Source organism: Hyperolius riggenbachi, chromosome 11, assembly GCF_040937935.1.
Source record: "Hyperolius riggenbachi isolate aHypRig1 chromosome 11, aHypRig1.pri, whole genome shotgun sequence".
In the NCBI taxonomy this organism is placed as follows: Eukaryota; Metazoa; Chordata; class Amphibia; order Anura; family Hyperoliidae; genus Hyperolius; species Hyperolius riggenbachi.
This window is the reverse complement of record NC_090656.1, coordinates 100,947,672-100,974,057: the sequence shown is the minus strand read 5'-3', so window position 1 is coordinate 100,974,057 and position 26,386 is coordinate 100,947,672. Positions and strand designations below refer to the sequence as shown.

At 46.6% G+C, this 26,386-nt stretch overlaps 1 protein-coding gene across 3 annotated transcripts in view; it reads left to right on the top strand.

Moving 5' to 3' along the window:
• The window catches only part of LOC137537607 (embryonic protein UVS.2-like), a 242,693-nt gene that overhangs the window by 27,109 nt on the left and 189,198 nt on the right, over positions 1-26,386 (top strand). For all 3 annotated transcript variants that reach the window (XM_068259491.1, XM_068259490.1, XM_068259492.1), the window contains exons 4-6: positions 14,978-15,059; positions 20,424-20,548; positions 25,124-25,239. In XM_068259491.1, coding sequence (XP_068115592.1) covers positions 14,978-15,059; positions 20,424-20,548; positions 25,124-25,239 — 323 coding nt within the window. The remainder of the gene's footprint in view (positions 1-14,977; positions 15,060-20,423; positions 20,549-25,123; positions 25,240-26,386) is intronic.

Here is a 26,386-nt window from a genome sequence, read left to right as displayed (position 1 = left end):
ACTCTATAAAAGGCATGATCCCGTCAGCCATTTTCATTCTGCTTGGAGTCAGTGTAGGGAGAGGTGCTGCTGTTGCTGATGACTGATAAGGACAGGTAGGCTGTGTAACTGTTTACTGACCTTACTGTATGTTCTAGTGATTGTGTGGCTGTTTTAAGGTGCTCTGTTCCTTAGTTTACTAGCTACTTGTAACAATAGTCCTACTCCACCACTACATTGCCTTGCCTGGAGAATGCCCAGGCAGTGTCTGGCTGACCCCAGGTGACGTCACACAGGCAGGCAGGCAGGCCCAGTCGCAGGCAGGCCCAGAGGCAGGCAGGCCCAGTGGCAGGCAGGCAGGCCCAGTGGCAGGCAGGCAGGCCCAGTGGCAGGCAGGCAGTGGCAGGCAGGCAGACCCAGTGGCTGGCAGGCAGGCAGGCCCAGTCACAATGCTGTTCTACCTAGCACAAGACTAGGACTAGGTGTGGCTGCACTCCTCCCTGGCCTGCTGCTCCATTGTGCTGTGTGTGTTTCCCTCCCACCCCTCGCAGTTACTTACTTTTTCTGCTGGCTGCTGGCCTGTGTGGCATATGGCTGGCTGGCCTGTGTGGCATATGGCTGAGGTTAAGGGGCTTCATAACACTTGTGCTTGGAGCACAATGTAAAACTATCACTGGGGCCTCAACTATGCCAAGGCTTGCCGCATAGACCTGCTTACCTAAACTAGGGACATCTATAGACCTGCCTGTCATGAATGATACGGAAGTCGAGACTATTAGCGATTCCGTATCGTTCAAAGCATCGCAAAATGACATTTTTTCTTTTCATGAAATATGTTTTTTGGCAAGTGAAGGCATGGTTGTTTTAATTAACTTGTTCAAAAGAATTCCTTACTGGCCAGTGACACGGGTGTAATATGTCAGGTTGTTCTAGCTGGTCACACTCAGATGCTAATTGAGCACCAAAAGTTCCTTTCATCACAGGAAAGGCTAAGGCGAGCTTCCCCAGCGGGAGTCCAGCCGAAGTGGCTCTGATTAGGAATAGATTTAAATGCATATGGTTTATAATTTTGGTCTGTTAAATGAAAACAGTGTATAGCACAGCTATGAAATGAATATAGTCTTATTCGTTAAAATCTGCCCAATGGCCTGGTGCACACCAGAGGAGTTTTTCTGGAGCAATGAGGTTTTGTAAAAAAAACACATAGCATTACATTGGGAAGAGCTTTTGAAACCTCTAGCGCCCAAACGCTAGAGGTTTCAAAAGCTCTTCCCAATGTAATGCTATGTTTTTTTTGTTTTTTTTTTACAAAACCTCATTTCTCCAGTGTGCACAGACACATAGGATAACATTAGCAGCAGATTTAAAAACTCAAAACGCTCCTAAAAACTCCTCTGGTGTGCACCAGGCCATCGTGCTGATATAACTAATCCGGTTCTTGGTGTACGACCCTTCTCGGGGACAGGAAAGCCTAATGCACTCATGCAAGATGTCATATTAATCGGTATTTTTTGACAATTATGAATCTGCTATCCACCTAAATATGACATGTATCGTTTGAGTTAGTGTTTTACGATTTAAGCTCAAAATCCTCCTAGGAAGAGGTGGGCTGTCATTGGTGGGTAATTCAGAGGGGGAAGGCGTTGCCACACCCCCAAACCAGCTTCATCAAAAGCACATTGCCAGCAGGCGGACTTCAGTCCTCCCAAATCCCATTTCACGAGAGTCTGCTGCTGCTAACCAGAGGACCATGTGGTTAGCAGCCATCTTGGAACTGTAACATCTGCTTGGATTACAAAATTTACCTAAAGGCCTACGATTCTGAAACCAAGGACTTTGCATTTCTTTTCCCAGAAGGAAATATTCCCACATAGACAGCATTTCGGCTAAGTAAACCTTTCACAATTATTCCCTTTTATTTTAAGCTTTGTGTTTATATGTTAATTAGTGTATGTAAATGTATGTAATGCATTTTTGTTATTAAAACGTTTAAAAATTGTTTTACAGTCATGACCTGTTCCTGAACATACACAATCGTACTTACCCCTCCGAAAACGTTACCTTGTGTTCTATAGTATCTTGTATTTACAACCCGTATGCTTGAATCGGGCACAGATGGACAGATCTGGCGCCGATCCCTGCATACCGCTAAGTGTTAACTTAGTGTTCACAGTGCGCTAATATATTTAATATATTTACAGTCCTATGTTGACTCACGTGGTGGCAAGCATTTGAATTGTACATGTGTGGTGAATGCTTTGGAGTCAGGACGCTCCTTTTGACTAGTTGGTTCATAGATTGTGAATCCACATATGGGCATCTATGCGCAAAGTGACAGCGAAACCGAGTTTCTGAATCTGAGCGATTGTGACGCAATCAAGGACCGGCCCGTGCCAGCCAGGTCTATGGTGCCCACAGCCTGGAAGGGGGGCAGTGGGCACCAAGCAGAGGGGGGGACTGGGGGACTCCCCCCCCCCCCCCCCCCCCCTCACCTAGGCCCCCCCTTCCATGCTCCGCCCTCCAAAATTGCAATCAGCCAGTGGCAGTGAGCGGGAATCACACTTACCGAGAATCGGAGAGCTCTGCGTGCTGCTGCTGGTCTGGTCTTCTGCACTGTTCAATCACGCTCTCACAGGAAGTACAATGCGAACGTGATTGGACAGTGCAGAACCTCAGGCCTGACCAGTGGCATGCAGAGCTCTCTGATTCTTGGTAAGCCATTCTCTGCTGCTGCTGCCGCTGGCTGCAATTCTGGAGGGGGGAGCGCGGAAGGGGGGGGGGCCCAGGCTTCTCCCCCCCGCCGCTTTGTGCCCACTGTCCCCTTTTCCTGCGCTGTGCCCCCTCTTCATCACTGTGGCCACCGGGGGCAAAAACACGAGCTCCCGCCGGGCCTGTCAGAGCCTGTCTCCACCTGTCCTCCTGCTCCTCTGCACAGTTTAGTGAAATTTGGAAGTCCTGTAGAGTGTCACACAGGTTCTTCTCTGCATAATTACATTACATGTTTTGCTTGGTCTGCTCACTTGTGTTCTGTCACTGCAACATGTACATCTGTAAGGTGCCACATCTGTTTCTTAGTCGGGCACGTCACCCATGCTCCTACAAATCCAAGTCATATAGCCATGCCCATGCACTGCTGTACGGTGACAAGTGATCCGAAAAGCAAGCTGTTTGAATAGGCAGTGTTTTCTTGTCCGCATATTCAGCATTAGTGGAAATAGGCTCTTTGCTTTTACAACTTAAGATTCTGTTTCCACCTGCTGCTGGATGACATGTGGCCAGCGGGAGCTTTCTGATTGGGCTCAGGCAGAAGCAGCCGAGCCGGATCGGGTCTGCTCTACTGCACAGGCGACAAAGTGGACCCAATCGGGCTCTATTTCCACCTGAACCCGATCGGTAAGCTGCTACTGCACTGGAGCGGGGGGAAGGAAAATATGGCAGGCACTACTGCATCCTTGTTGGCTGTGGTTTCATGAGCTTCCAGCGCTGGATCGTTAGGACGGAGGATGACGGGGGATGCCTTCTTAGGATTCAGAGGCTTCCTCCTCCCAAGGTGAGTATCCCCTAGGAGTTTTTTTATCTTATGCTTTATCTTCATGTTGAATGTTAAAGTACCCCTGAACCAGGGTAAAATCTATTAAATCAAACCCATTGTGGGCTTAGATTACTTTGTTCCCAGTTCCACAGAGCTATTCTAAACTGCCAGGCATGAGTTTTTATCTCCACAGTAAATCTCCTGAACAAGCACTTCCTTTCTTTGTGTTAGAGCCGTTTAGACAGCGATACTGTAAGTTCCAATGATTCACACTCCATCACTAGGGGGAGTTTCCTGGATTTCCTATTCAACTGGAGGTAAATGCATGCAGAAAAGCATTTCAAGTGACAATGGGCTACTGCGGGCTGTGGGTTGAGACGCCCATCCGAACCAGTCCTATTCCTCCGGTTTTAGTTTTATTAGCATAACTTAAGTTTTCTACTCAAAAGAAATCTGTTGTGTTAAGCTTTAAAGTGTACCAAAGATCTCCACTTGCAAAGCTTTTTTACTTACCCAGGGCTTCCTCCAGCCTCATAAGTATGGATGCGTCCCTCACCGTCCTCCCGTGATCCCCTGTTTAGCAGCAATGAGCTCCGGTATCTGGCTCAGTAACGTCCGCCGGGGTCTTCTCTGCTGACCCAGACTGGAGCCGACTGAGCCAGTTACCAGGGCTGATTGCGGGCGAAGGGAGGACAGCGAGGGATGCATCCATGCTTATGGGGCTGGAGGAAGCCCCGGGTAAATAAAAAAAATCTTTGTGAGCTGAGATCTCTGTAGAGATGGCCCGACCGGTTTGAATGCGAACTTGTTCACGCGAACAATGCGAGTTTGCGTCGAAACGCGAACTTTATGCGAGTTCGACCCGCCCCCTATAATACATCATTGGGCTAAACTTTGACCCTCTACATCACAGTCAGCAGAGACATGGCAGCCAATCAGGCTGCACTCACTCCTGGAGCCCCCCTTTTTATAAGGCAGCAGCGTTGGCCATTTTCTCACTCTGTGTGCTGCTGTATTAGTGAAGAAGGGAGAGCGGTTGCTGCAGAGATGGGGAAAGCTTAGTTAGGCTCTTGGTAGCTTGCTCCTTGCTGATATTTGTTGTTGAAAAGCACCCCAAAACAGCTCTTTTGAGAGCTAATGTTCTTGTGATGTGTTTTTTTTTTCTTTTTTTTGTGTGGCCCACTGACGCCGCATATACAGCCCTGTCTGTTGCAGCTGGCCCTTGCTTATTGCTATACTGTTCCAGGCCCAGCACATTCCGTGCCTAGTGTGACTTCTGCACATTGTATTATAATACCAGTCACTGCATACCTTTCACTGCATCTGTGTGACCGCACTGTGTTTTATTTACCAGCAGTCAGTGCATACATTTTCACTGCACCTGTGTGACTGCACGCTGTTATACCAGCAGTCACTGCAACCTATTCACTGCACCTGTGTGACTGCACATTGTATTAGTCAAGTCAGTGCATATCTTTCACTTCATTTCCCCCCCCCCCCCCATATGGACAAAACAGGCAAAGGCAGAGCCAGAGGCAGGCCTCCCGGCAGGTCTGTTCAAGGTCGTGCTGACATGATTTTGTGCAGCCCTGGACCAATGTACAGTGTTCACAAGGCACGTGCTATCATCTCTCAAGATTGTCAAGACGTAGTTGAATATTGAACACAGAACACCTCATCTTCCGCAGCCACCAGCGCTACTACTAGCACCACATCTGCTCCATTTGACACTTCGCAGGAGTTATTTGGTGGGGAATTAACTGATTCACAGCCATTATTGTTACAACAAGATGAAGGCGCTAAGCAAGTTACACCACCTCATATGTCTGAGTTAGGCGTCAGTATGGACGTAAGGTGTGAGGATGATAAAGTACCTGTTATTGGTGCAGTTTTAAAGGTGTCTGATACAAGCAAAGCTGTGGAGTGATTATGATGACGATGATGATACTGCCATGGATGTCACGTGGAATCCCGATAGACATGATGACCAGGGGGACAGTTCAGAGGGGGAGTCAGAGAAAGAAGCAGGGGGAGCTCATCAGAAACAGCTCGTGGCAGTGTCCAGCAGCATGTATCATCACCTATGTACAGCCAGCCAACATGCCCTTCAAGGTCAGCTGCTGCCGCCACCGCCACCGTGCCATCATCCCAGGGCTCAACTGTGTGGAAATTTTTTTGTGTGACTGCCTCAGATGACCACGATGCCATCTGTACTCTCTGCCACCAAAAATTGAGATGTGGAAAGACCTAGACCTGCGTAGGGACAACTGCCTTATGAAGGCACATGATGAAAGAGCACAAGTGGCAATGGGATGACCGCCTGAGGAAAAGCAGCACACAACAGCAAAGCCACCCTCCGCCTGCTCTTCCTCCTTCAGGTGCAGCATCTTCAGCTGCTTTATCCCTTGCACCTTCACAGCCACCCTCCTCCACTCCACCTCTCACCTTGAGCGGTTCCTGCTCCTCTGCCCACAGCAGCCAGGTGTCCGTGAAGGAAATCTTTGAGCGGAAAAGCCAATGTCTGCCAGTCACCCACTTGCCCAGGCATCTGACAGCTGGTTTGGCGGAACTGTTAGCTCGCCAGCTGTTACAATACCGGCTGGTGGACTCTGAGGCCTTCCGAAAATTTGTGGCGATTGGGACACCACAGTGGAAGATACCAGGCCACAATTATTTCTCAAAAAGGGCGATACCCAAACTGTACCGTGATGTTGAAAGGCAAGTGGTGTCATCTCTGGCACACAGCGTTGGGTCAAGGGTCCATCTGACCACAGATGCCTGGTCTGCAAAGCACGGTCAGGGCAGGTACATTACTTATACGGCACATTGGGTCAACCTGGTGACCGCTGGAAAGCAGGGAGTACATGGCTGTGCAGCGGACCTAGTTGTGACACCTCCACGGCTTGCAGGCAGGCCTGCTGCCACCTCCTTTCCTTCTCCCCCTGCTACATCCTCTTCGCTGTCGTCATCCTCCTCCTCGGCTGAGTGGTAGTGCCACTCTACAGGTTCTGCGATCTCCTTTCCAACTACACACCACTAGCTCCCCAGAGCCTATGCTGCATGCCAGGTACGATGGTGTCATGCCATCTTGGACATGTCTTGCCTCAAAGCCAAGAGTCACACTGGAGCAGCTCTCCTGGCTGCTCTGAACAAGCAGGTGGATCAGCGGCTGACCCCGCATCAACTCGAGATCAGCAACGTGGTGTGTGACAATGGCAGCAATCTCATTTTGGCTTTGAGTTTGGGAAAGTTGACACATGTACCCTGCATGGCATATGTGCTGAATCTAATAATCCAAAGATTTGTGTGTAAATACCCAGGCTTACAGGAGGTCCTGAAGCAGTCCAGGAAGGTGTGTGGGCATTTCAGGTGTTCCTACACGGCCATTACGCGTTTGGCCGATATTCAGCAGAGAAACAACTTGCCGGTGAGACGCTTGATTTGCAATAGCCCGACTCACTGGAATTCAACGCTCCTCATGTTTGACCACCTGCTACAACAGGAGAAAGCCGTCAACTATTTGTACACCTATGGTCAAAGGTCAGGCTCTGGGGAGCTGGGGATTTTCTTGCCAAGGTACTGGATACTCATGCATAATGCCTGCAGGCTCATGCGTTCATTTGAGGTGACAAACCTGGTACGTTGCAGTGAAGGCGCCCTCAGCAACTTGATCCCATATGCTTTCTTCCTGGAGCGTGCCATGCGTAGTGGTGGAGCTGTAGAGCAGCGTGAATAGGAAGAGGAGGAAGAGTTGTGGGAACCATCACAACCAGAACAAGATTTGTTATCAACACCTGCGGCAGCACAGAGGAGGGGGGAGGAAGGGGAGGAAGAGTTGTCATCTGGGGAAGAGGAGTCGAATGAGGAAGGTGTTTTTCTCTAACCGTCATCCGGGACAACAAGAGATCCGGTCCCTCCTCCGGATCTGGGGAAACGATCAATCAAGAAAGCATTAAAAGCCCCCGCTCACCCTCATTCCTCAGTTAATCTGTGTTTCCCTCCAGGAAACACCTTCAAGAAAGCAGCTCCCGTTTGTTTTTTACCTTGCCGGAGGGTGAGGTGATATTCCGGAGGACAGGCCTTGTGTGTTTTCCGGAGGGGATTCCTGTGGGGCCTGTCTTTCTTTGGGGGAGAAACACGCTTCAGGGTGAGATAACAGCGCTTTCTTCTGCCTCCTACCTACTAGACGCTGGCTCACGGAGGAATAGCCGCAGCGTCTATCGCCGCCGCAGTAGTTTCGGGTCTCTGACGTCAGGCGCAAGGAGGAGGGACGTGGCGCGCTGACGTCATCCGTAACGCGGCGGAAAGGGGAGGATAAAGCGGAGGACCAGGAAGGAGGACGTGGTTCCTAATGTCCTCTGCGCGCACAGTCCAGCATGGAAGGCCAAGCAGTTGCAAAGCCTTCTGGACAAACCCAGCCCCAGGCGGCTTCTGGTGGGGTGAGTCCTCCGTTCTGGAGGAAGTTTTATGCGGTCTTTATTTTGATTAGAGGCTCTAACACTGCCTTTTATGTGTTCATATTATAGGCAAAGACTGAGCCCAAAAATCCTGCTACAGCCCCTGAAAAGAAATATAAAAGATGTGGATTTTGTAGCACTAAGATTCCACTTGAGGCTCCTAAGAATGCTTGTCAATCATGTATAGATGTTTTAGTAGCTTCAGAAACATCCAATATTTTAAAGGGGGTGATGGAATCTGTTAGAATGCAGGAGACATTAGATAAATTTAAAGAATCTTTTGTTCCTCCAGCCACTGAACCTTTACCTGGTCCTTCCTCGGCTTCACTCCAAGGCCCTTCGGGGGTTTTTTCTCAGCAGTCTTCCATCTCAGACATTTTAGGGGCTGAGGAGGAGGAAGAAGTTGAGGAGGAGGAAGGGGAAGGGGTGTCAGAAATTATATCTTTAGAAGAAGGTGAACATCCGCAGTCTGATTCAGAGACGGAACACTTACTTAGAACTCTGAGATTTTTATATTTTCACCTGATGAATCTTCTGAGTTACTTAAAGCGAGTTATGCTACTGAGCAAATTAAAGAGACAGTGGCGGAATTATCTCCGCAGGATCTGGTTTATTCAGGGTTAGCTAGACCCTTGGGGAAGGGGTTTTTCCTATCCATAAGTCATTACAGGAAATCATTTCTTCGCAATGGCAAAATCCTAAAAAAAGGTTTTTCATAAATCTAAGAGGAAATACCCTTTCTCTCAATCAGACATTGATAAATGGTTCAAATGTCCCAAATTGGATGCTGCATTAGCTAAATATTCTAAAGATTCAGATTTGTCATTTGAGGATGCAGGGACCCTTAAAGATCCCATGGATAAAAGAGTTGAGGGTCTCCTAAAAAGGCTTGGGAGTCAGCAGCGTTTGGTTTCCTTCCTGGGATTTCAGCCACGTGTATATCTCGCAATCTGAGAATTTGGATGGATAATTTGATTTCTCAGATTGAAAAAAGGGCTCCTCCTAAAGATTATGCGGCCTCTTTGCCAGTGGTTCTCAGAGCGGTTGCCTTTTTGGCAGACGCAATTACTGAGATGGTTCGTATCACAGCGCGCACTTCTGCGCTTATTAATTCCGCCAGAAGGGCGATATGGCTGAAAACCTGGGAGGGGGACTTGACTTCTGAAAACAGATTATGCTCTATTCCTTTTGAAGGTAGTAATCTCTTTGGAACAGAATTAGATAATGTTTTATCTCGTTCTGCGGAGAAGGGGAAACCGTTTCCTAATAAAAAGGTCTTAAAGGGTAAAAGACCCTTTGTAGCCAAGAAGACGGCTAGTGATCAGGGTTCATGGCCTAATAAAAATGAGGAAGTGGTCCTTTCCGAAAGGCAAAGGGAAAGGAGGCTTTACGCTCGGTAATTCCAACCCTACAAAACAGAACAAATGACGTTCTACCAGTGGGGGGCAGACTAAGGTTTTTTCTGACAGAATGGGAAAAATTAAAACCCGATCCTTTTGTTTTTCAAATTATAAAACAGGGTTACCGTCTTCAATTTTCTGTTCCAAACCCCCCCCCCCCCCCCCCCCCCGCTCCACAGGAGTTTTGTGAACCAGATTCCAAGAGACCCAGAGAAAGCTTTGGGTCTGGAATCAGAAATTCAGAGATTTTTGGACAAAAGAGTAATAGTCCAGGTTCCTCAGGTAGAGGAATTCCAGGGTTATTATTCACACGTTTTTCTAGTGAAGAAAGCAAACAGAGATTTTCGTTTCATTTTGAATCTAAAATCCCTCAATCCATTTTTAGTTTACAAAAAATTTAGGATGGAGAGTATTTATTCAGTGAGGGCTCTCCTTCAGGGCAAAGAGTTTTTTATCTCGATAGATCTTCAGGACGCGTACCTGCACATACCGTTTTTTTTTTTTTTTTTTTTTTTTTTTTCAGGTCATCAAATATTTAAGATTTGCAATCCGAGACCAGTTCCGGATTCACCATTTTCAGTTTCAGGCTCTGCCTTTCGGCATTGCATCAGCTCCTCGGATTTTCACAAAGGTGCTAGCCGAGGTGATGAAGGAGCTAAGATTGCAGGGTATTTCAATTGTCCCTTATTTGGACGATCTCCTAGTGTTTGCACAAACAGAGGACTTAATTCTGGCACACAGGGAGATCGTTGTGACAACCCTGACTCGGGTAGGTTGGATCATAAATTATGCCAAGTCAGCTTTGATCCCTACTCAGAGAATTACCTTTTTAGGATACCAAATAGACTCCAGGTTACAGGAAATGTTTCTACCTCAGGAGAAAGTTCTGAAAATCCAGATAGAAGTGGAAAAGATGTTGAGTTTGGAGGAGTGCTCATTTCGACAAATTATGAGACTTCTGGGTCTGTTCACAGCCGCAATTCCGGCCGTTATATGGGCTCAGTCTCATGGCAGACTGTTACAAAATATTCTGCTGACAAATTGGGACAAATCCCAGGATTCGCTGGATCTTCGAATTGCCATTCCAGACCCAGTGAAAGTCAGTCTAAAATGGTGGCTAGAGCAGGAAAATTTACAGACGGGGAGATGGTGGAGACAATCGAACCAAACCGATAAAAATGTTCACAGATGCAAGTTCATGGGGCCGGGGGGGCAACAGCTCTGGGGCAACATGCACAGGGCTCCGGGTCCCAGATCATAAGGAAGAAATCGTCCAATTTCAGAGAACTGAGGGCGGTTTGGGAGGCACTTCTAGCATTTCAACAAATGATAGAACATGTTAATTTTTTCCGACAATTTTACGACAGTAGCTTATCTGGCAAAACGGAGTGACAAGGTCCAGAGACCTTATGTCCCTATCCTCAGAGATCTTCAGTTGGGTAGAACACAAGATTCTATCTTTATCTGCAATTCATATAAAAGGAGTGTTAAATCAGGAAGCGGATTTTTTGAGTCGTCGGCAAGTAAGTCAGTCGGAATGGAGTCTCCATCCGGAGGTTTATCGGGCGGTATCAGAAATCTTTGGCACATCAGAGATAGATCTCTTTGCAGCCCCAGAGAATGCAAAGGCGGATCGGTTTTTCTCCCTTCACAGGAGCCCAGGATCTCTGGGATTGGACGCACTCAGTCTCCCATGGCAGTACAACCTATGGTATGCCTTTCCTCTGTTAGCTCTAATACCTCAGGTTCTGATAAAGTTGCAAAAAGAAAGGGTGAGATTGATCTTAATAGCACCCATGTGGCCAAAAAGACCTTGGTATGCAACCCTGTTGAGATTATCGGAAAGACCTCCGTTTCCTCTCCCGATACGACACGACCTGTTGAGGCAGGGGCCTCTGAGTCATCCCAAGCCCCAATTATTCAAACTGGCAGCTTGGATCCTGAAAGGGTGATTGTAAGAAAGAAGGGTATTTCAGAGAAGGTCATTGAAATCCTCATGAAGTGTAGGAAGCCAGTAACTCAAAAAAACCTTCCAAACTTTCCGATAAATTTTCTATCATGGTGTACTACAAAAAACAAAGATAGGAACCTGACTAGTTCAGTCCTAGATTTTTTACATGATGGGTTTGAGATGAAGCTGGCACCTAGTACTCTTATGGTACAATGCTCTGCACTGTCTATCCTGTTAGACCCCTAGCTCAGGAAGAACTAGTAAGTAACTTTTTCAAGGCTATTCAAAGTTCGACCCCAGTTAGACAAGATTTTTCCCCAATGGGATTTATCCTTGGTTCTCAATCGTCTCATGAGGCCCCCTTTTGAACCTATTGATGAGATTGACATTAAGCTCCTTTCCTTCAAATTAACATTTCTGATAGCCATCACATCAGCCAGGAGGTTGGGAGACCTTCAAGCATTATCGATTAAAGACCCGTTTTTGGTCATATGTCCGGATAGTATTCGTTTAAGATTAGACCCAGCTTATAGTCCGAAGGTTTATTCTGAGTTTCATCGCTCCCAGGAAATTATTTTGCCCTCTTTTTGTGGAAAAGCTTCAAACGACAAAGAGGAGTTTCATTGTTTAGATGTGAGACGCACTCTTCTGTCATATCTGGCTAGGACTAGTTTAGGAAGTCGAGCAATTTGTTTATACTATACACAGGTAAAAATAGGGGACAACAAGCATCAAAACAAACCATTGCAAGATGGATTAGGCAAGATATAATCTTAGCCTATCAGACTAGTAAGTGTCCAGTACCTACCAACATTAAGGCCCATTCCACACGTTCCTTATCCACATCTTGAGCTGAGAGAGCAGGGGCAACTATACAGCAGATCTGTCAAGCGGCAACCTGGTCGACAGCATCCACGTTTATCAAACATTACGGAGTGGATGTATTATCTCAGCAGGATCAGTCGTTTGGCAGAAAGGTGCTCCAAGCAGTTGTCCCTCCCTAGGTGAGCCTTTTTCTTCTAAAAAGACTTCTTGCCTATCTCTCCTGTTGTCCCGGATGACGGTTAGAGAAATACTCCTATTAGACCTACCGGTAATGGAGTTTCTAAGCGTCTTCCGGGACAACGCCTATAACCCGGCCCTAGCTAGGGACACCTTTCTATTTTTCTGTATTAGGTAGATGAGTCACTGTTTGGTGCCTATTTTTTTTTCTGCTATCTTCATTTCCGGTGGTTTCTAGTAGGTTCTACTTGTATATGCACAGAGGAATGAGGGTGGGCGGGGTTTTTTAATGCTTTCTTGATTGATAGTTTCCCCAGATCCGGAGGAGGGTCCTGATCTCCTGTTGTCCCGGAAGACGCTTAGAAACTCCATTACCGGTAGGTCTAATAGGAGTATTTTTTTTTTTATTTTTTTTTTTGAGGAGGCGAAAGAACAACCACAGCATGCATTGCAGAGGGCTTGTGCTGCTCTCCTTTACCGTGGTATTGTTCGTGGCATTGTTCGTGGCTGGAAGGAGGAGGAGAACTAAACTGAAATCACTGAGGAAGAGCAAGAGGAGATGGATAGTTGGTCGGCATCCAACTTTGTGCAGATAGGGTCTTTCATGCTGTCCAGCCTGTTGAGGGACCCTCATATAAAAAAAAAAAAAACTTAAAGGATACCACAACTGACATGTGGCATAATGAGATAGACATGGGTATGTACAGTGCCTAGCACACAAATAACTATGCTGTGTTCCTTTTTTTCTTTCTCTGCCTGAAAGAGGTAAATATCAGGTATGTAAGTGGCTGACTCAGTCCTGACTCAGACAGGAAGTGACTACAGTGTGACCCTCACTGATAAGAATTTCCCCCTTTTTTATCTCTTTCTTGCTCTCAGAAGCCATTTTCTTCTAGGAAAGTGTTTTATAGTTGGAATTTCTTATCAGTGAAGGTCACACTGTAGTCACTTCCTGTCTGAGTCAGGACTGAGTCAGCCACTTACATACCTGATATTTACCTCTTTCAGGCAGAGAAAGAAAAAAAGGAACACAGCATAGTTATTTGTGTGCTAGGCACTGTACATACCCATGTCTATCTCATTATGCCACATGTCAGTTGTGGTATCCTTTAAGGGGAATGACCTGTACTGGGTGGCAATGCTGCTAGACCCTCGGTATAAGCAGAAAGTGGCGGAGATGTTTGTAAATTTACAGAAGGCAGAAAGGATGCAGCACTTGCACAACAAGCTGGCAACTATGCTTTACAGTTTGTTTGTTTAAGGGTGTTGTCACAGCACAACGGAATAAAGGTGCCATTGCCAGTAATCTTCTTCCTCCTCCCATGCCATGTCCATTTAGGCATGTACAGGACGCTCTAATTCGATCAGCTGGATACTCAGTCACTGTTCTGTCATTGAGCTACCTCAGCCCGACCATATGGGCTTGAAAACCGACATCGCCTGCACTCTCGCCATGGTGTGCACCAGTCCAGCACGGCCATCACTACACAAACAGCTGTTTGCGGTGCGTTACACAGTGAATTTCGTCTGTGTGAAGCAGTACACTAATTACACTACCTGATTGATGTATACACACGCAAGATGTTTTAAAGCACTTTATGCCTCCAATTTAGTAATGCAATGTGATTTCTGCCCTTAACACCCTGCTGTGCGTCAAATCCGTAATTTTCCCAAGGACTTATGGCGGGTATCCCACTCCGCCATGCCCCACTCCAGGTGTTAGACCCCCTGAAACATCTTTTCCATCACTTTTGTAGCCAGAATTAGTGTTTTAAAAGTTCGCCTGCCCATTGAAATCTATTGCGGTTCGCATGGTTCGCACGAACATGAACTTTTGCGGAAGTTCGCGTTCGATGTTCGTGAACCTAAAATCGGAGGTTCGAGCTATCTCTAGATCTCTGGTTTTCTTTAATCAGGTTTGGTATTCATCAAATACATTATATGCAGTATTTTGTATAATTATAGTATAAAGTAAAACTATACACCATATTTACTTACACTAATGTTGGTGGTCAGTTGACCGCTTGTACCATCCACCAGAGATGGTACACTGCCTATTATTTTATACTTTTGGCTTCCTCCGGCTCCATAAGCATTGTGGCTTCTCTCACCATCCTCTGTACCGGTGGTAATCCGGTCAGTCTCCACCAGTCGAGGGCTTCTGCGCATGCGTGGCTTAAACTCGCATGCGCTTGCCCCCTGGAGCATTCTGCACCTGAAAAATGTCCCAGGGAATGAGAACGCCATGAGGGGAGCACATGCGGCTGAGCTGTGCAAGTGCAGAACCCCTTTGACTGGTGGCGACTGACCGGGTTACCAGGAGTTATATCGGCAGAACGGAGGGGCCGAGGAGGACAGCGAGGGAGGCCCCGGTGCTCATGGGGCTGGAGAAAGTCCTAGGTAAGTATAAATAAGGGCTGGGAAACCATCTCTGGTTCTCTTTAAAGTGGAACTGTAGTGAAAATGATGTAATGAATAAAATGTGTTTTTTTTTTTTTTTGTTTTTGTTTTTTTTTTATCTTTTATAAGATGTGTATTATACTATAAGCTAAATGAAAGAACTATAAAGTGAATTAGAAACACCGTTTGTATCAATTTGTATTTTTTACTTTACATGGGCTTTAACTAAACTGTGACATGCTTTCTTATCTTCCAGTTGCTCTCCACAGGTTTGATATAGAAGACTGTACCGACATTAGTTTGCCATATGATTATGATTCAGTGATGCACTTTGGCAGGTGAGGCTGACCAGGGGAATTAAAGAAAAAAACTTTATTTTGCCTGAAAGGGAACCTGAACTGTTTTTTTTTTTTTTTTTTTTTTTTTTTTACTTACCTGAGGCTTCTACTAACCCCCTGCAGCTGCCGTATGCCGGCGCTGTCACTAAGCGATCCGCCAATTACCCCGCAGCGAACCTCTTCCAGCTGGCTGACTGGTGAGCCGATGGGCCACTGCACAGGTGCGACCGTGTCCGTGCGTATCCTCGATCACGCTCTGGTCCCCAGGAGTGTTCTGATCAGATTTTTTTTTCTTGTAGTGTGCATGCGCAGAATCAGGGGAGCGAAATTAGGAGACACGCGAATCAGGCGCGCGTCCAAGTGATAGACTTGCTGCGGGTTCCTGGAGGCTCGCTTTGTCACGGAGTAGGCACAGGGCCGCTGCATCGGCGGGTAGAAGCCCCAGGTACGTTAAACAAATGTTCTGAGTAGGAATGGCCAATGACATGCAAAGACTTGAGTTGATGAGGATTTGATGCAGACTGAGTTGATGCAGGATTTGAGTGGGAATCTTGTGTATGTTTAATCTACCTATGTAAATGTATCTCGAGCAATGACTGATAGTGAGTGACTGTAATAACTCTACCCAAGCTGTCAAAATTTCCTGTGGGAGACTCTGCAGCCAAATGGGTCCTTCAAAACTGAACAGCTGTAGAGATTTTAAGTTGGTTACTGACCAGCAGGGCTGCTCATCCAGATTCCGGATACCCGGGTTACCCGAACTTGTTCTGGTATCCGGATACGCATTCCAGATAGCTGGCTAAATCCGGAATGCACTATCCAAGTGAATCCGGATACATGTTGGGTATCCGGACAGCAGCCGGATACCTATACCGGATACCCGGATCCAGATGGCGTAACCATGGAGATGACGTCCATTGACTTCATTGAGCGGGCTCCCAGCCCGTCATCAGAGGGCTCCCAACCGAAGCCCTAGCAACCAATCACAGAGGGGAACCCTGGCCAGCCCCTCCAGTATATAAAGCTGGCGCCTTGACGAGAATCTTGTCCTTGCTTATTACTGCTCACTGAGAGATATCTCCAGTGCTGTTGGCTAAGCAAGTGCGTTATTACAGTTAAAAACCTAGTGTTTTTGCTCCTAAGCACCTGTACTACACCAGTATTTTGTTTTTTAGTTAGCTAGCTTGTATTTTGATTTTAGTCAGTGTGACAGTCAGACTTAGTGCTGCAGCTGCTAGGCTAGGTTAGGGCCTGCTGCCAGCCTTAGCTACAGTATAGCTTGTATTGTAAGTTATTAAGGATCAGGGGCGTCGCTAGCCCTATTTTGGGGGGCACGTGCCCCCAATCTGTCCTGGGGTGCCCCGATCTAATCCCCAGGGGTGCCTGCTGTCCCCTCCTGACCGCCGTTGCCCCCCGACTGTCCCCACTGCCAGAGCGTCAGACCTTGATCAGCGGGCGACCAGATAGAGCGGGTGCTAGGACCTAGCAGACACCGCTGATATGCGGAAGTGACATCACTTCCGCATGTACAGCATGGTGCGCCCGGCGCCAGCTTTATCTGGTCGGGTCGCCCGCTGATCGAGGTCTGATGGCCGCTGCTGGCTGTGAGAGGTGAGGGGGGGAAGCGGCGGCCAGGGGGCTCCTGTCACTTCCCAACCTGGGTGCACCTGTCACTCACTACCTAAATGGTGGTCCCTGTCACTATCTAAATGGGGGCCCCTATCACTCACTGCCTAACCTGGTGGTCCCTGTCACTCACTGCCTAACCTGGTGGTCCCTGTCACTCACTACCTAACCTGGTGGTCCCTGTCACTCACTACCTAACCTGGTGGTCCCTGTCACTCACTATCTAAATGGTGGTCCCTGTCACTCACTACCTAACCTGGTGGTCCCTGTCACTCACTACCTAACCTGGTGGTCCCTGTCACTCACTACCTAACCTGGTGGTCCCTGTCACTCACTACCTAACCTGGTGGTCCCTGTCACTCACTACCTAACCTGGTGGTCCCTGTCACTCACTACCTAACCTGGGGAGTGCCTGTCACTCACTACCTAACCTGGGGAGTGCCTGTCACTACCTTAACTATCCAGGCCAGCCAGCCCAGCATCACCACCAGCCAACCAGCCCAGAATCACTGTCAAAAAGGCCACAGCATCACCACCAGTCAGGCCAGCATTTACTTCAACAGCCCAGCATTACCGCCAGCCTGGTCACAGCATCACCGCCAGCCAACCCAGCCACAGCATCACTGCCAGGCCTTTCAGCCCACACATCATCCCTAATCCTGCCCAAAACAGTATTGCCAGGCACAGAACCAGTAGAGGAGAATTCAGAAGCCAGGTGAGAGGTGTCTACCATATTCTGCCTATTTATGTGAAATGCTGTCTATTTATGTGCCTCATGACTGCTGAATTTGTCTTGTTGGGAGCCGCATGATTTGTTGGGGGCCTCACGATTGCTAAATTTGTCTTGTTGGGGGCCTCACGATTGGTTAATTTGTCTTGTTGGGGGGTCACATGATTGCTAACTGCGAGACTATGGGAAAAGCTGAATCCTCATCATATGAGACAATAGCATTAAACCTACTTTTTTTAGCTTTTTAAAACAGAAAATAAAACTCTGAGGTTCTAAAAAAATTGAATACATTTTTCAGGAGTAGGATGGATGAAATTGTTTATCTTCGCAGTTTATTTTCAACTTGGATTTTCCATAATGTTCATGTATGAGTTAAAACGTTTGTACAGTATTTAGTTTAAATTGCTGTTGCCACTTTGCGATAGATAAGTGACCTTTGGGTTGCAGTGGGCACTCGGCCTTCAAAAAGTTCACCACCACTGTCCTAATCTAATGTCCCACCATTGCTAGGTTCATGTAAATTTGTCTCCACCCGTTACCACACCCACATTTTGGTCCATTGCCCATCCATTTTTCGGTGCAGCACGCCAAGCGCGCCGTACAACGTGACCCTCATATTTTTTTCTGAGCGCTAGCTGCAGTGTGCTGATCTCTGCTGCCTACAGTATGTACAGTATAAACTGTTCTCTAGTGGCTACACTGTGTGCTGATCTACCTCCAGTGTGTACAGTATAAGGTGTTACTCTGTGCCTTTACGGATTGTAAACCAGCTGTATTGTATGCTGATCCCTGCTATTTTCAGCATGTACAGTATTAGCTATAAAGCCTGGTACACACATACAATTTTGATTAGCCAATTTTAGCTCTGTTCATCAAATTCATTGTCTGTCTGGCCCAATTACTGCACAGGGGGTGGTAAAATTGGTCAGTGATTGACCAATTAAAATTGTATGTGCGTATACATCTTTGATCGATGCCTATACTGATTGTAAATTATCTAAATAAAGGACAGGGGGCTCCATCCAATATTTCGATGGGCAGGCCCCATATCTGTAGCTTACACCGCTGCTAAGTTCATGTACATTTGGCCCCACCCATGACCACGCCCACTTAACACATGACCACGCCCATTTTTGCTGCATGTACCCCCCACCTAGTGCCCACAGGTGCCCCCGATCTCCAAGGACCCTAGAAACGCCCCTGTCTTATTGTGTAGTTAGTTGTTAGAGTACTACTACTACTACTACTACTACTACTACTACTACTACTACTACTACTACTGCGTTAGCTTCATTTAGTGCAGTGCTGCTGTTAGTCAGTCAGTGTGTGACAGACAGTGTGCTCCTGTCACTCCGTTACTTGAAGTTGTACTACTACTATACATACAGTAACTGGTAGTAATACACACTAGTAGTAGTAGTAGTAGTAGATCGTAGTAGTAGTACAACTTCAACTAACGGAGTGACAGGAGCGCACACTGTCTGTCACACTGTAACAGCACTGCAATTTAAAGTAAGCTAACTCAATCCAATATTTACTGTATATAACTGGTAGTAGTACACCCTAGTAGTAGTCAGGGTCGGACTGGGCCACAGTAGTACAGTTTTTTCCCTCGGTGGGCCCCCCCCCCCCCCTCCTGGTCTCTGGTGGGCCCCCCACTCCTTGTCTGACAGAGCTCCAATTGCTGCCTGCAGCACAAAAATTCTCTTCTTAGTGCTGTAATCACTCATGCTGAGAGCAGTGGCGTAGCTAAGGAGCTGTAGGCCTCGATGCAAGTTTTACAATGGGGCCCCCCAAGCACTCTATACATAACAATTGAAACGACACACCAAAACCTGCCAATGGCAACTACAGTGTCAGAGGTGCAAGAAGGGGATGGGAAATAGCTTGTTAATGATTACCACTGTTCAAAGTATCTATAGAAGTGATTATTATGAGCACAGGACCAATAGAGGTAATACTGAGGGAAGGCTATTCAGGGCCCTTTTGGCCCAAGGGCCCCGATGCGGTCGCAACCTCTGCAAAGTAGGACATTGCTTTATATTTAATTTATACTTTATGCAAAGTTTTGCTGGGCAGCAGTGTCTCTGAATTACAATGCTGCTAAGATCATGTACATTTGGCCCTGTCCATAATGCATCATGACCACGCCCACCTTCCGGTGCATGGTCACACCCTTTTTTCACCGCAACCATGGGATGTGTAGGCCCCAGGTTGAATTTTCTTTGGTGGGCCCCCATTGTCCCAGTCCGACCCTGGATGTACATGCTGCCTAATTGTTTTATGGTGGGACACCACTGTACATAACTTTGGGGGGTACACACTGCATCTATAGGTGTGGGGGATGGGGGGGGGGGTAAATCTGCTTAATTATGTTAATAGGGGTGCAGGCTGCCTAATATTATTTTGGGAAACCCTGCCTAATTATGGTTCTTGTGGGGGACTCTCAGAGAGCGGACTGCATTTTAATGACCAGTTCTAAGCTACTAACATCTACATGCAAACTGGAATAAGCATTTTGACTCTTTTACTCTCTCCTGATTATTCAATCTATTGTGACTGAATCTCCTGACAAAGCTTCAAGTTTTTGTTATTTGTCTGTTGGTAGCATCTCCAATCACTGCTGTATTTTCACAACTTTATTAAAACCTTGTCAGCTGTTCTCCCATATGAAAGTTGTAAAAAATGGCCAGTCAGTAGCTAATCAAGATTCAGTGTGTGTACGCGCCATACATTTTGAGTCTCTTTTACACTTTACCACCTCATGGAACTCATCCCCCGCTGCTGCTCATCACAGTGGCTATTATCACGCTGCTTGCTGTGTGGGGCTCTGGGGGCGCAGAGTTGACACGCAAGCTACAGTGTTACCCTGTAACTCCTAGAAGTGCACTAGCAGGCACATGTTAGTCATGTTTTTTTTTTCTTCAGTCTCAACATGCGGTGTGACTTTTCGGCTGCAGTGAGCAGCAATGTATAAGAAACCTAAATCAATTTCTATGTTGCCCTAGATCTGAGTACAGTGTTGATGGAAAAGAAACCGTTGTTCCTATATTGGACCCCGCAGCGAACATTGGACAGCATGTTGGAGTTAGCCCTCTGGATATTATTAAACTCAATAAGCTATACAACTGCAGTAAGTGCAAACTATCTTGCCTTTTTCTATGCAACTTAATGCTAAATAGATGGTCAGTGATATGTTAATAATTCTGGTTTGCATGCAAATATAATGCAATTCCAATTCCTAATACGCTGTCCCCAGTTGAAGTTACTTGTCCTGCTAGGTCTTTGGCCCTGAGTAGTCCAAAGACGAACACATCCACACTGCACATGTGCAAGCCCGGAATCACGCATGCATGGTATGGAAGCTCTCGCCTTGAGAACTACCGTACTCGTGAATGCAAGTAGTTCCAAATGCTTCCTGAAGGGTGCTAAAAGGTTGAATAACATCAACTAGGGACAATGCAGAAATAACAGGACAGACCGAGGACTGGGGTGGCTCTATGGTATCCCTACCCTCTACTTCATATGTATCTCATGTGAAGGGAGTTCCTCACTTCAGTATACTTTTTAAAGTGAACCTGAGGTGAGGAATCTCACTACAGACTTGATACTTGACTAAGAAGAGGGAAGCTCTGGATAGCATAGAGCCTTTCTGTTTTAGGAATGTCGTTCCAGGGCCATCCCTGGATGTACCCATTTGACTTTCTTGGTTGAATACTTCTTCCAAATTCCCCTGATAACCTTTGGAACTACTTGCATCCCTGAGTAGCTCCTTGGAAGAGCACCTCTGTACCATGCATGCGCAAGTCTGAACTCACATATACGTAGGACAGATTTGCTCATTTTTGGAACTACTCGTGAATGCAAGTAGTTCCGAAGATTGAACGAAGAGTTCTGAAGAGCAGTTCGGAGTACTATCAACAACCTGGGATGGTGTTGGTGACAGGCCATACAGAGGAATGGGAAGTCACTATGCTGCCCAGGGCCTTCCCTTCCCTCTACTTAAAGTAGATCCGAGATAAACTTTTACTCATTGCATAATTCATGTTCTTTTTATATAGTTTATAGGGCATTCCTCAAGCCAAATACTTTTTGTTTTGTTTTAATACTCTAATTCCCTATAAACTAAACAAGCCTTGCCCAGAGCTCCTTTTGTGCCTTGGCACTGTAGCAAGGGCTTATGGGAGCTCAGTCTGGGCAGGAGGAGGAGGTTACTAGCCATTGATTTCAGAGGCAGAGAGGAGGAGGAGAGGGGACTTAATTTACACACAGGCAAGCTGATAGCATCTCCAGCCCTCGGCCTATGACAATGTGACAAACAGAACATGACTGCCCTTATTGTATCACAGGAATAAATAATCATAAACTTTTTGAAGCTGTTTGCAACTAGATATGCTGTGTAAACTATCTAAACTTTAGATAAGATATATAGACAAGTTACTTGTTATAGTTAGTTTTTATATCTCGGATCCACTTTAAAGGTTAACTGTAGCGAGAGGTATGTGGAGGCTGCCATATTGATTTCTTTTTAAGCAATACCAGTTGCCTAGCAGTCCTGCTGATCCTCTTTCTTTGACAATTATCCATAGCTAGCCCCAATAAGCTGTAATTTATTATCACAATAAGCAGATAACCATGTGTGCTTATTCCTACTTGAGATCTGAGCCTCAGAACGGTTACCCATTGCTTCACACTTTCAGCAACTCTGGCCTGTTAAGGGTCACAACATTCTAAGCTGGAGGTGACGCTACAAGCTTTTTCAGCTTTAACTCTTCAACAGTAGGGATAGTCGGTGAGATGCAATTAATTCTAAATTACAGGATTAGGTAAATGTATTCAAATGTATGCTGCTTGAAAATGGACCAATCAAGTTAAACCTTGGTGGAATTGGATTGGTCCATTTTCAAGCTGCATAAATATGCATACAAATCTTACAGAATCCTGCATCCAGGGCCTGATTTACCATAAGGCACTGTAGGCAATTGCCTACAGGCACCTGATGGAGGAAAGACAGCTCACTCCCCTCTCCTAGTGCCTACCTCCCTATACAGAGGCCTTGGCAGAGAGCAAATGAGAGGTTTCTCGCCCAACTCTTGGCATTCCATTGACAAGGTCTCCCTTCAGTCGGGGCACCACTAGCTACTTCATTTTGAGGGTACCTCTGGCTACCTAATACTTGGGGGCACCTGTAGCTACCTATGACAGGCAAGGGAAGAACGGGAGAAGTGACAGCTTGGCGAGCCAGCACACTGCAGTTCGACTGGGGTTTGTATGTTCATGGTGGGCAAAGTCTAATGCCAGGACATCTGTGCTTATAGACTCCTGTTTGTGATGTAAATCCTGCCTGCATCCACTCAGTTTTTTACATCTAATTGATGATCCCTACTCAAAAGTCCACCTGAACATTGATACACATCTTCTTCTTGATATTCCTATATCCAGGCCAAAAATGAACGTTGTAGTATTCAGCATCCTTGCCAGTGAGCGCTCTGACCATCCCATTCAAAACTGTATTCTATCCTGTGTTTGTGTAGGCATGCCAGCATAGTTAGCTTCTATATGTGGACTCAAAACCACATTGCTCACTTAAATAAAGGGAAAACAGAGAGCCTGATATAGTGTAGTATGTATAATCAAAGGCAAATGAAAGTAAGTAAATAGTAATACTCACAAACCAGGGTCACCGTATAGGCAACCACTGTACATGCAGGAGGGGAGATTAAGACCTGTCCCCATTCAGGATTAAGATGTCGCTCTCTGTAGATCGGAAGATATAGTGTATAGCACCCCTCCACCGGGGGTGGACTTATGTATCACAGATAAGGTAAACAGAGGCGCCAACAGGATAAAAATTGTTAAAAACTTTAAAATTTCTAGGGAGGCAGTGGTGGACTTACCTCCCCTGAAGCAGACATAAAACTTTTGATTTTCAAACTCCCAACAAATTTATTCACATACTCCAGAATACAATGCAATGCGTTTCGCAGGTATAATCCTGCTGTAACGATCGGTGTAACACAGAGAGGGTCTGATTACCGGTGATCTGCAGTATCACCGAGAATACAGATATATACCCGATTATTGATGATCTGCAGTATCACCGATAATCAGATATATCTCTAACCTCTGGACACCTGAGTGATAAGTGTTTGGTGCAACAGTAGTACTTTGAGGAGAGCACCCGGGAGAAGGGTGCTAAACAGTGGGAGCTACTGCTTGAGATCAGGTTCCTTTCTCAGGTCTGAAGCTCCCCAAGGGGCGGAGCTAGGCTGAGAGTGGGAAGGACAGAACGTGAGTGACACCAATGAGGAAGTGTCACCGACAGATCTGCGAACTATCTCTTAACAGGAGAGAGAGTTCTCGAGGTCAGACAGGCCAGGCCGTTAACACACGGACAGATAAAGTACAGAGACAGTATACAGGGGCAGAATCCTTAGACCAGCAGCGATTGGCAACAGAGTATCAGAATGACAAAGGTACAGAATCGGAGATCAGAAGAATGTTCAGGAAAGCAGAAAGTCATAACAGATAATCAACAATGCCTAGGCTTGAGTGTGAGCTCCTAGATTCTCAACACTCCTGGAACTAGACTAGATAATAATAATAATGATACAGATGGTACAGAATTCCAAGACTAAGGTGTGAGTTCCTTGGCCATCAACACCTTGGAAACTGGTCTAGATAATAACACAGATAATAATACAATTCCTAGGCTAAGGTGTGAGCTCCGTGATCAACACCTACGAAACTGTCTAATAAACACAGATACTGACAAGGTCTGAGTGCTACCACGTAGTGATCGCAACGCCAGACACCAGAGAAATGACCAGCACCCAGTATATATACACCAGCGCTCTCTAGCGCCTCCCCTAAGTGCTAGACCAATGGAAGTTGCTGAAATTGTCAGCTGACCGGCTTGGTCAGCTGACTCCCTCCTGACTGTCATAAAGGCCCTGCCTCTCTGCGCGCACGTCCTCCTGAACCAGTGTGGACTTTAAGTCCCAGCCACACCAGACATGTGTTGTAATGTTCCTGCTGTGTTGAATGCGGAATCCGCCGCACCGCTGTCAGTGCATGCGGCGTTTTCTCCGCATTCCGCATTACTGACAAGAGTAGGCCTATGCGTGCTACCTGCCGCGTCGGACGCGGAATCCGCCGCCCTGTTGTCTGGGCATGCGGCGGTTTCTCCGCGCTCCGACTGCGCACTAGCTGCCATGTTGAACGCGGAATCAGCCGCCTCACTTTGAGTACTAGTGGCGGCTTTTCCGCGTTTCCTCACACCTGCTTCCTCAGGCAATAACAGGGAGGAGTATATAACAGTATAGTCGCGTGGCAACTCAGAGGCGCCTAGAGTTGCCACGCGACACTACTGTTATATACTCCTCCCTGTTATTGCCTAAGGAAGCAGGATTATACCTGTGAAACGCGTTTCATTGTATTCTGGAGTATGTGAATAAATGTGTATGCGTTTGAAAATCGACAGTTTTATGTCTGCTTCAGGGAGGTAAGTCCACCACTGCCTCCCTAGAAATTTTTAAAGTTTTTAACAATTTTTATCCTGTTGGTGCCTCGGTTTACCTTATCTGCCACATTGCTCACTTGATGACATGGAGGTTTTCATTCCTAGCCACAACATCCATATTTGTAATGTCATGATACATTTGTTTGTATTGCTTAGGAACTGGATTAAATACAAATATTGTTTTAGGTCTCTGCAGAATTTTGGTAACTGGCTCCAGTGGTACTATTAGTTCAGAAAGCAATCCTTCTCTTTACCCTCCCAGTGTAAGCTGCCTCTACATGATCCGGATTCCATTCAATCGGGTGAGTGTTAAGATGACGGATTTATAACATAAGTGGGCTGTCACCACTGGAATACTGGGGTCCCCAACCCCCGGGCCGCGGCCCTATACCGGGTTGCAAGCTGTTCTGAGCTGTCTGTCATCACATTGCACAGAGAAGTGCTACTGAAGTTTGGCGGAAGCTATAGAGAAGAGCCGTCTGCAGCCATTGTTACTGCTGCCACCTAGTGTCTATTTGTAATGCAGCATGCTTTCCGTCTGTATGGATACCAGGTGGCAGCAGTGAGGATGACTTGGGCGCTCTGGTCTTTTGCCAGCCACCGGAGGTGAGTAGCTGATGCTGGAAACTAGAGTGGGAAGAAGAATGGAAGGGTAAACGTGAGTGTGGGGAGAAGTGAAGTGGGTGTAGGGAGGAGGAAAGGGTGAAGTGAGTGTGGGGAGGAGGGTTAAGGGCCTGTGGGTTAGAGGGAAGGGTAAAAGTGAGGGGAGGCAGATGAGGGTAGAAAATGACTGTGCCAGTAGATAAGGAAGCCCAGGCAGTACTCCCCTTTACACCACCTGTCACACCAAATGTACTTTCTGCATCAGCCCCAGTGCAGTGCAAAGAGCTCTTTTCCAAAGTGCTGACCGTGATAAAGATAGTGGTTAGGTAGAGCTGGTGTTCCCAGGACTTCTTTATGTAATGACCCTGCCTGTAGACCAAGCCCGGACCCCCGTGCAATAACACCCCGTCCCCCGCATACGTTTGCATCCGCCCGGTCCTTGGAAAACCTGATGCTGAAGCGGTCCTTGGGTCAAAAAAGGTTGGGGACCACTGCTGTATAGGATTTTTTACTCTTCCATAGTTATATTGTGCCAGCATATTCTGCCTCAGAGCCATTCATGTTTTCCCAGCCCTCTTAAAGGGAATCTGAAGTGAAAATAAACTGATGATACAGTACTGCTAAAAAATATGGCACATATGAGTCTCATATAATTTCCAGTACAGGAAGTGTTAAACTCCAGTTATCTATGCAAAAGAGCCTCTCTGAGCTCTCTGATGTTTGGGTCAGCTACAGTGCTGTTTTCTGAAGCACTTACCTCAACCTGTCTCTCACTGTTTCTTGTTTAACCACTTAATGTTAACGGCAACATTGCATTTTAATATGTTGCTCGTTCCCGCCGCCACT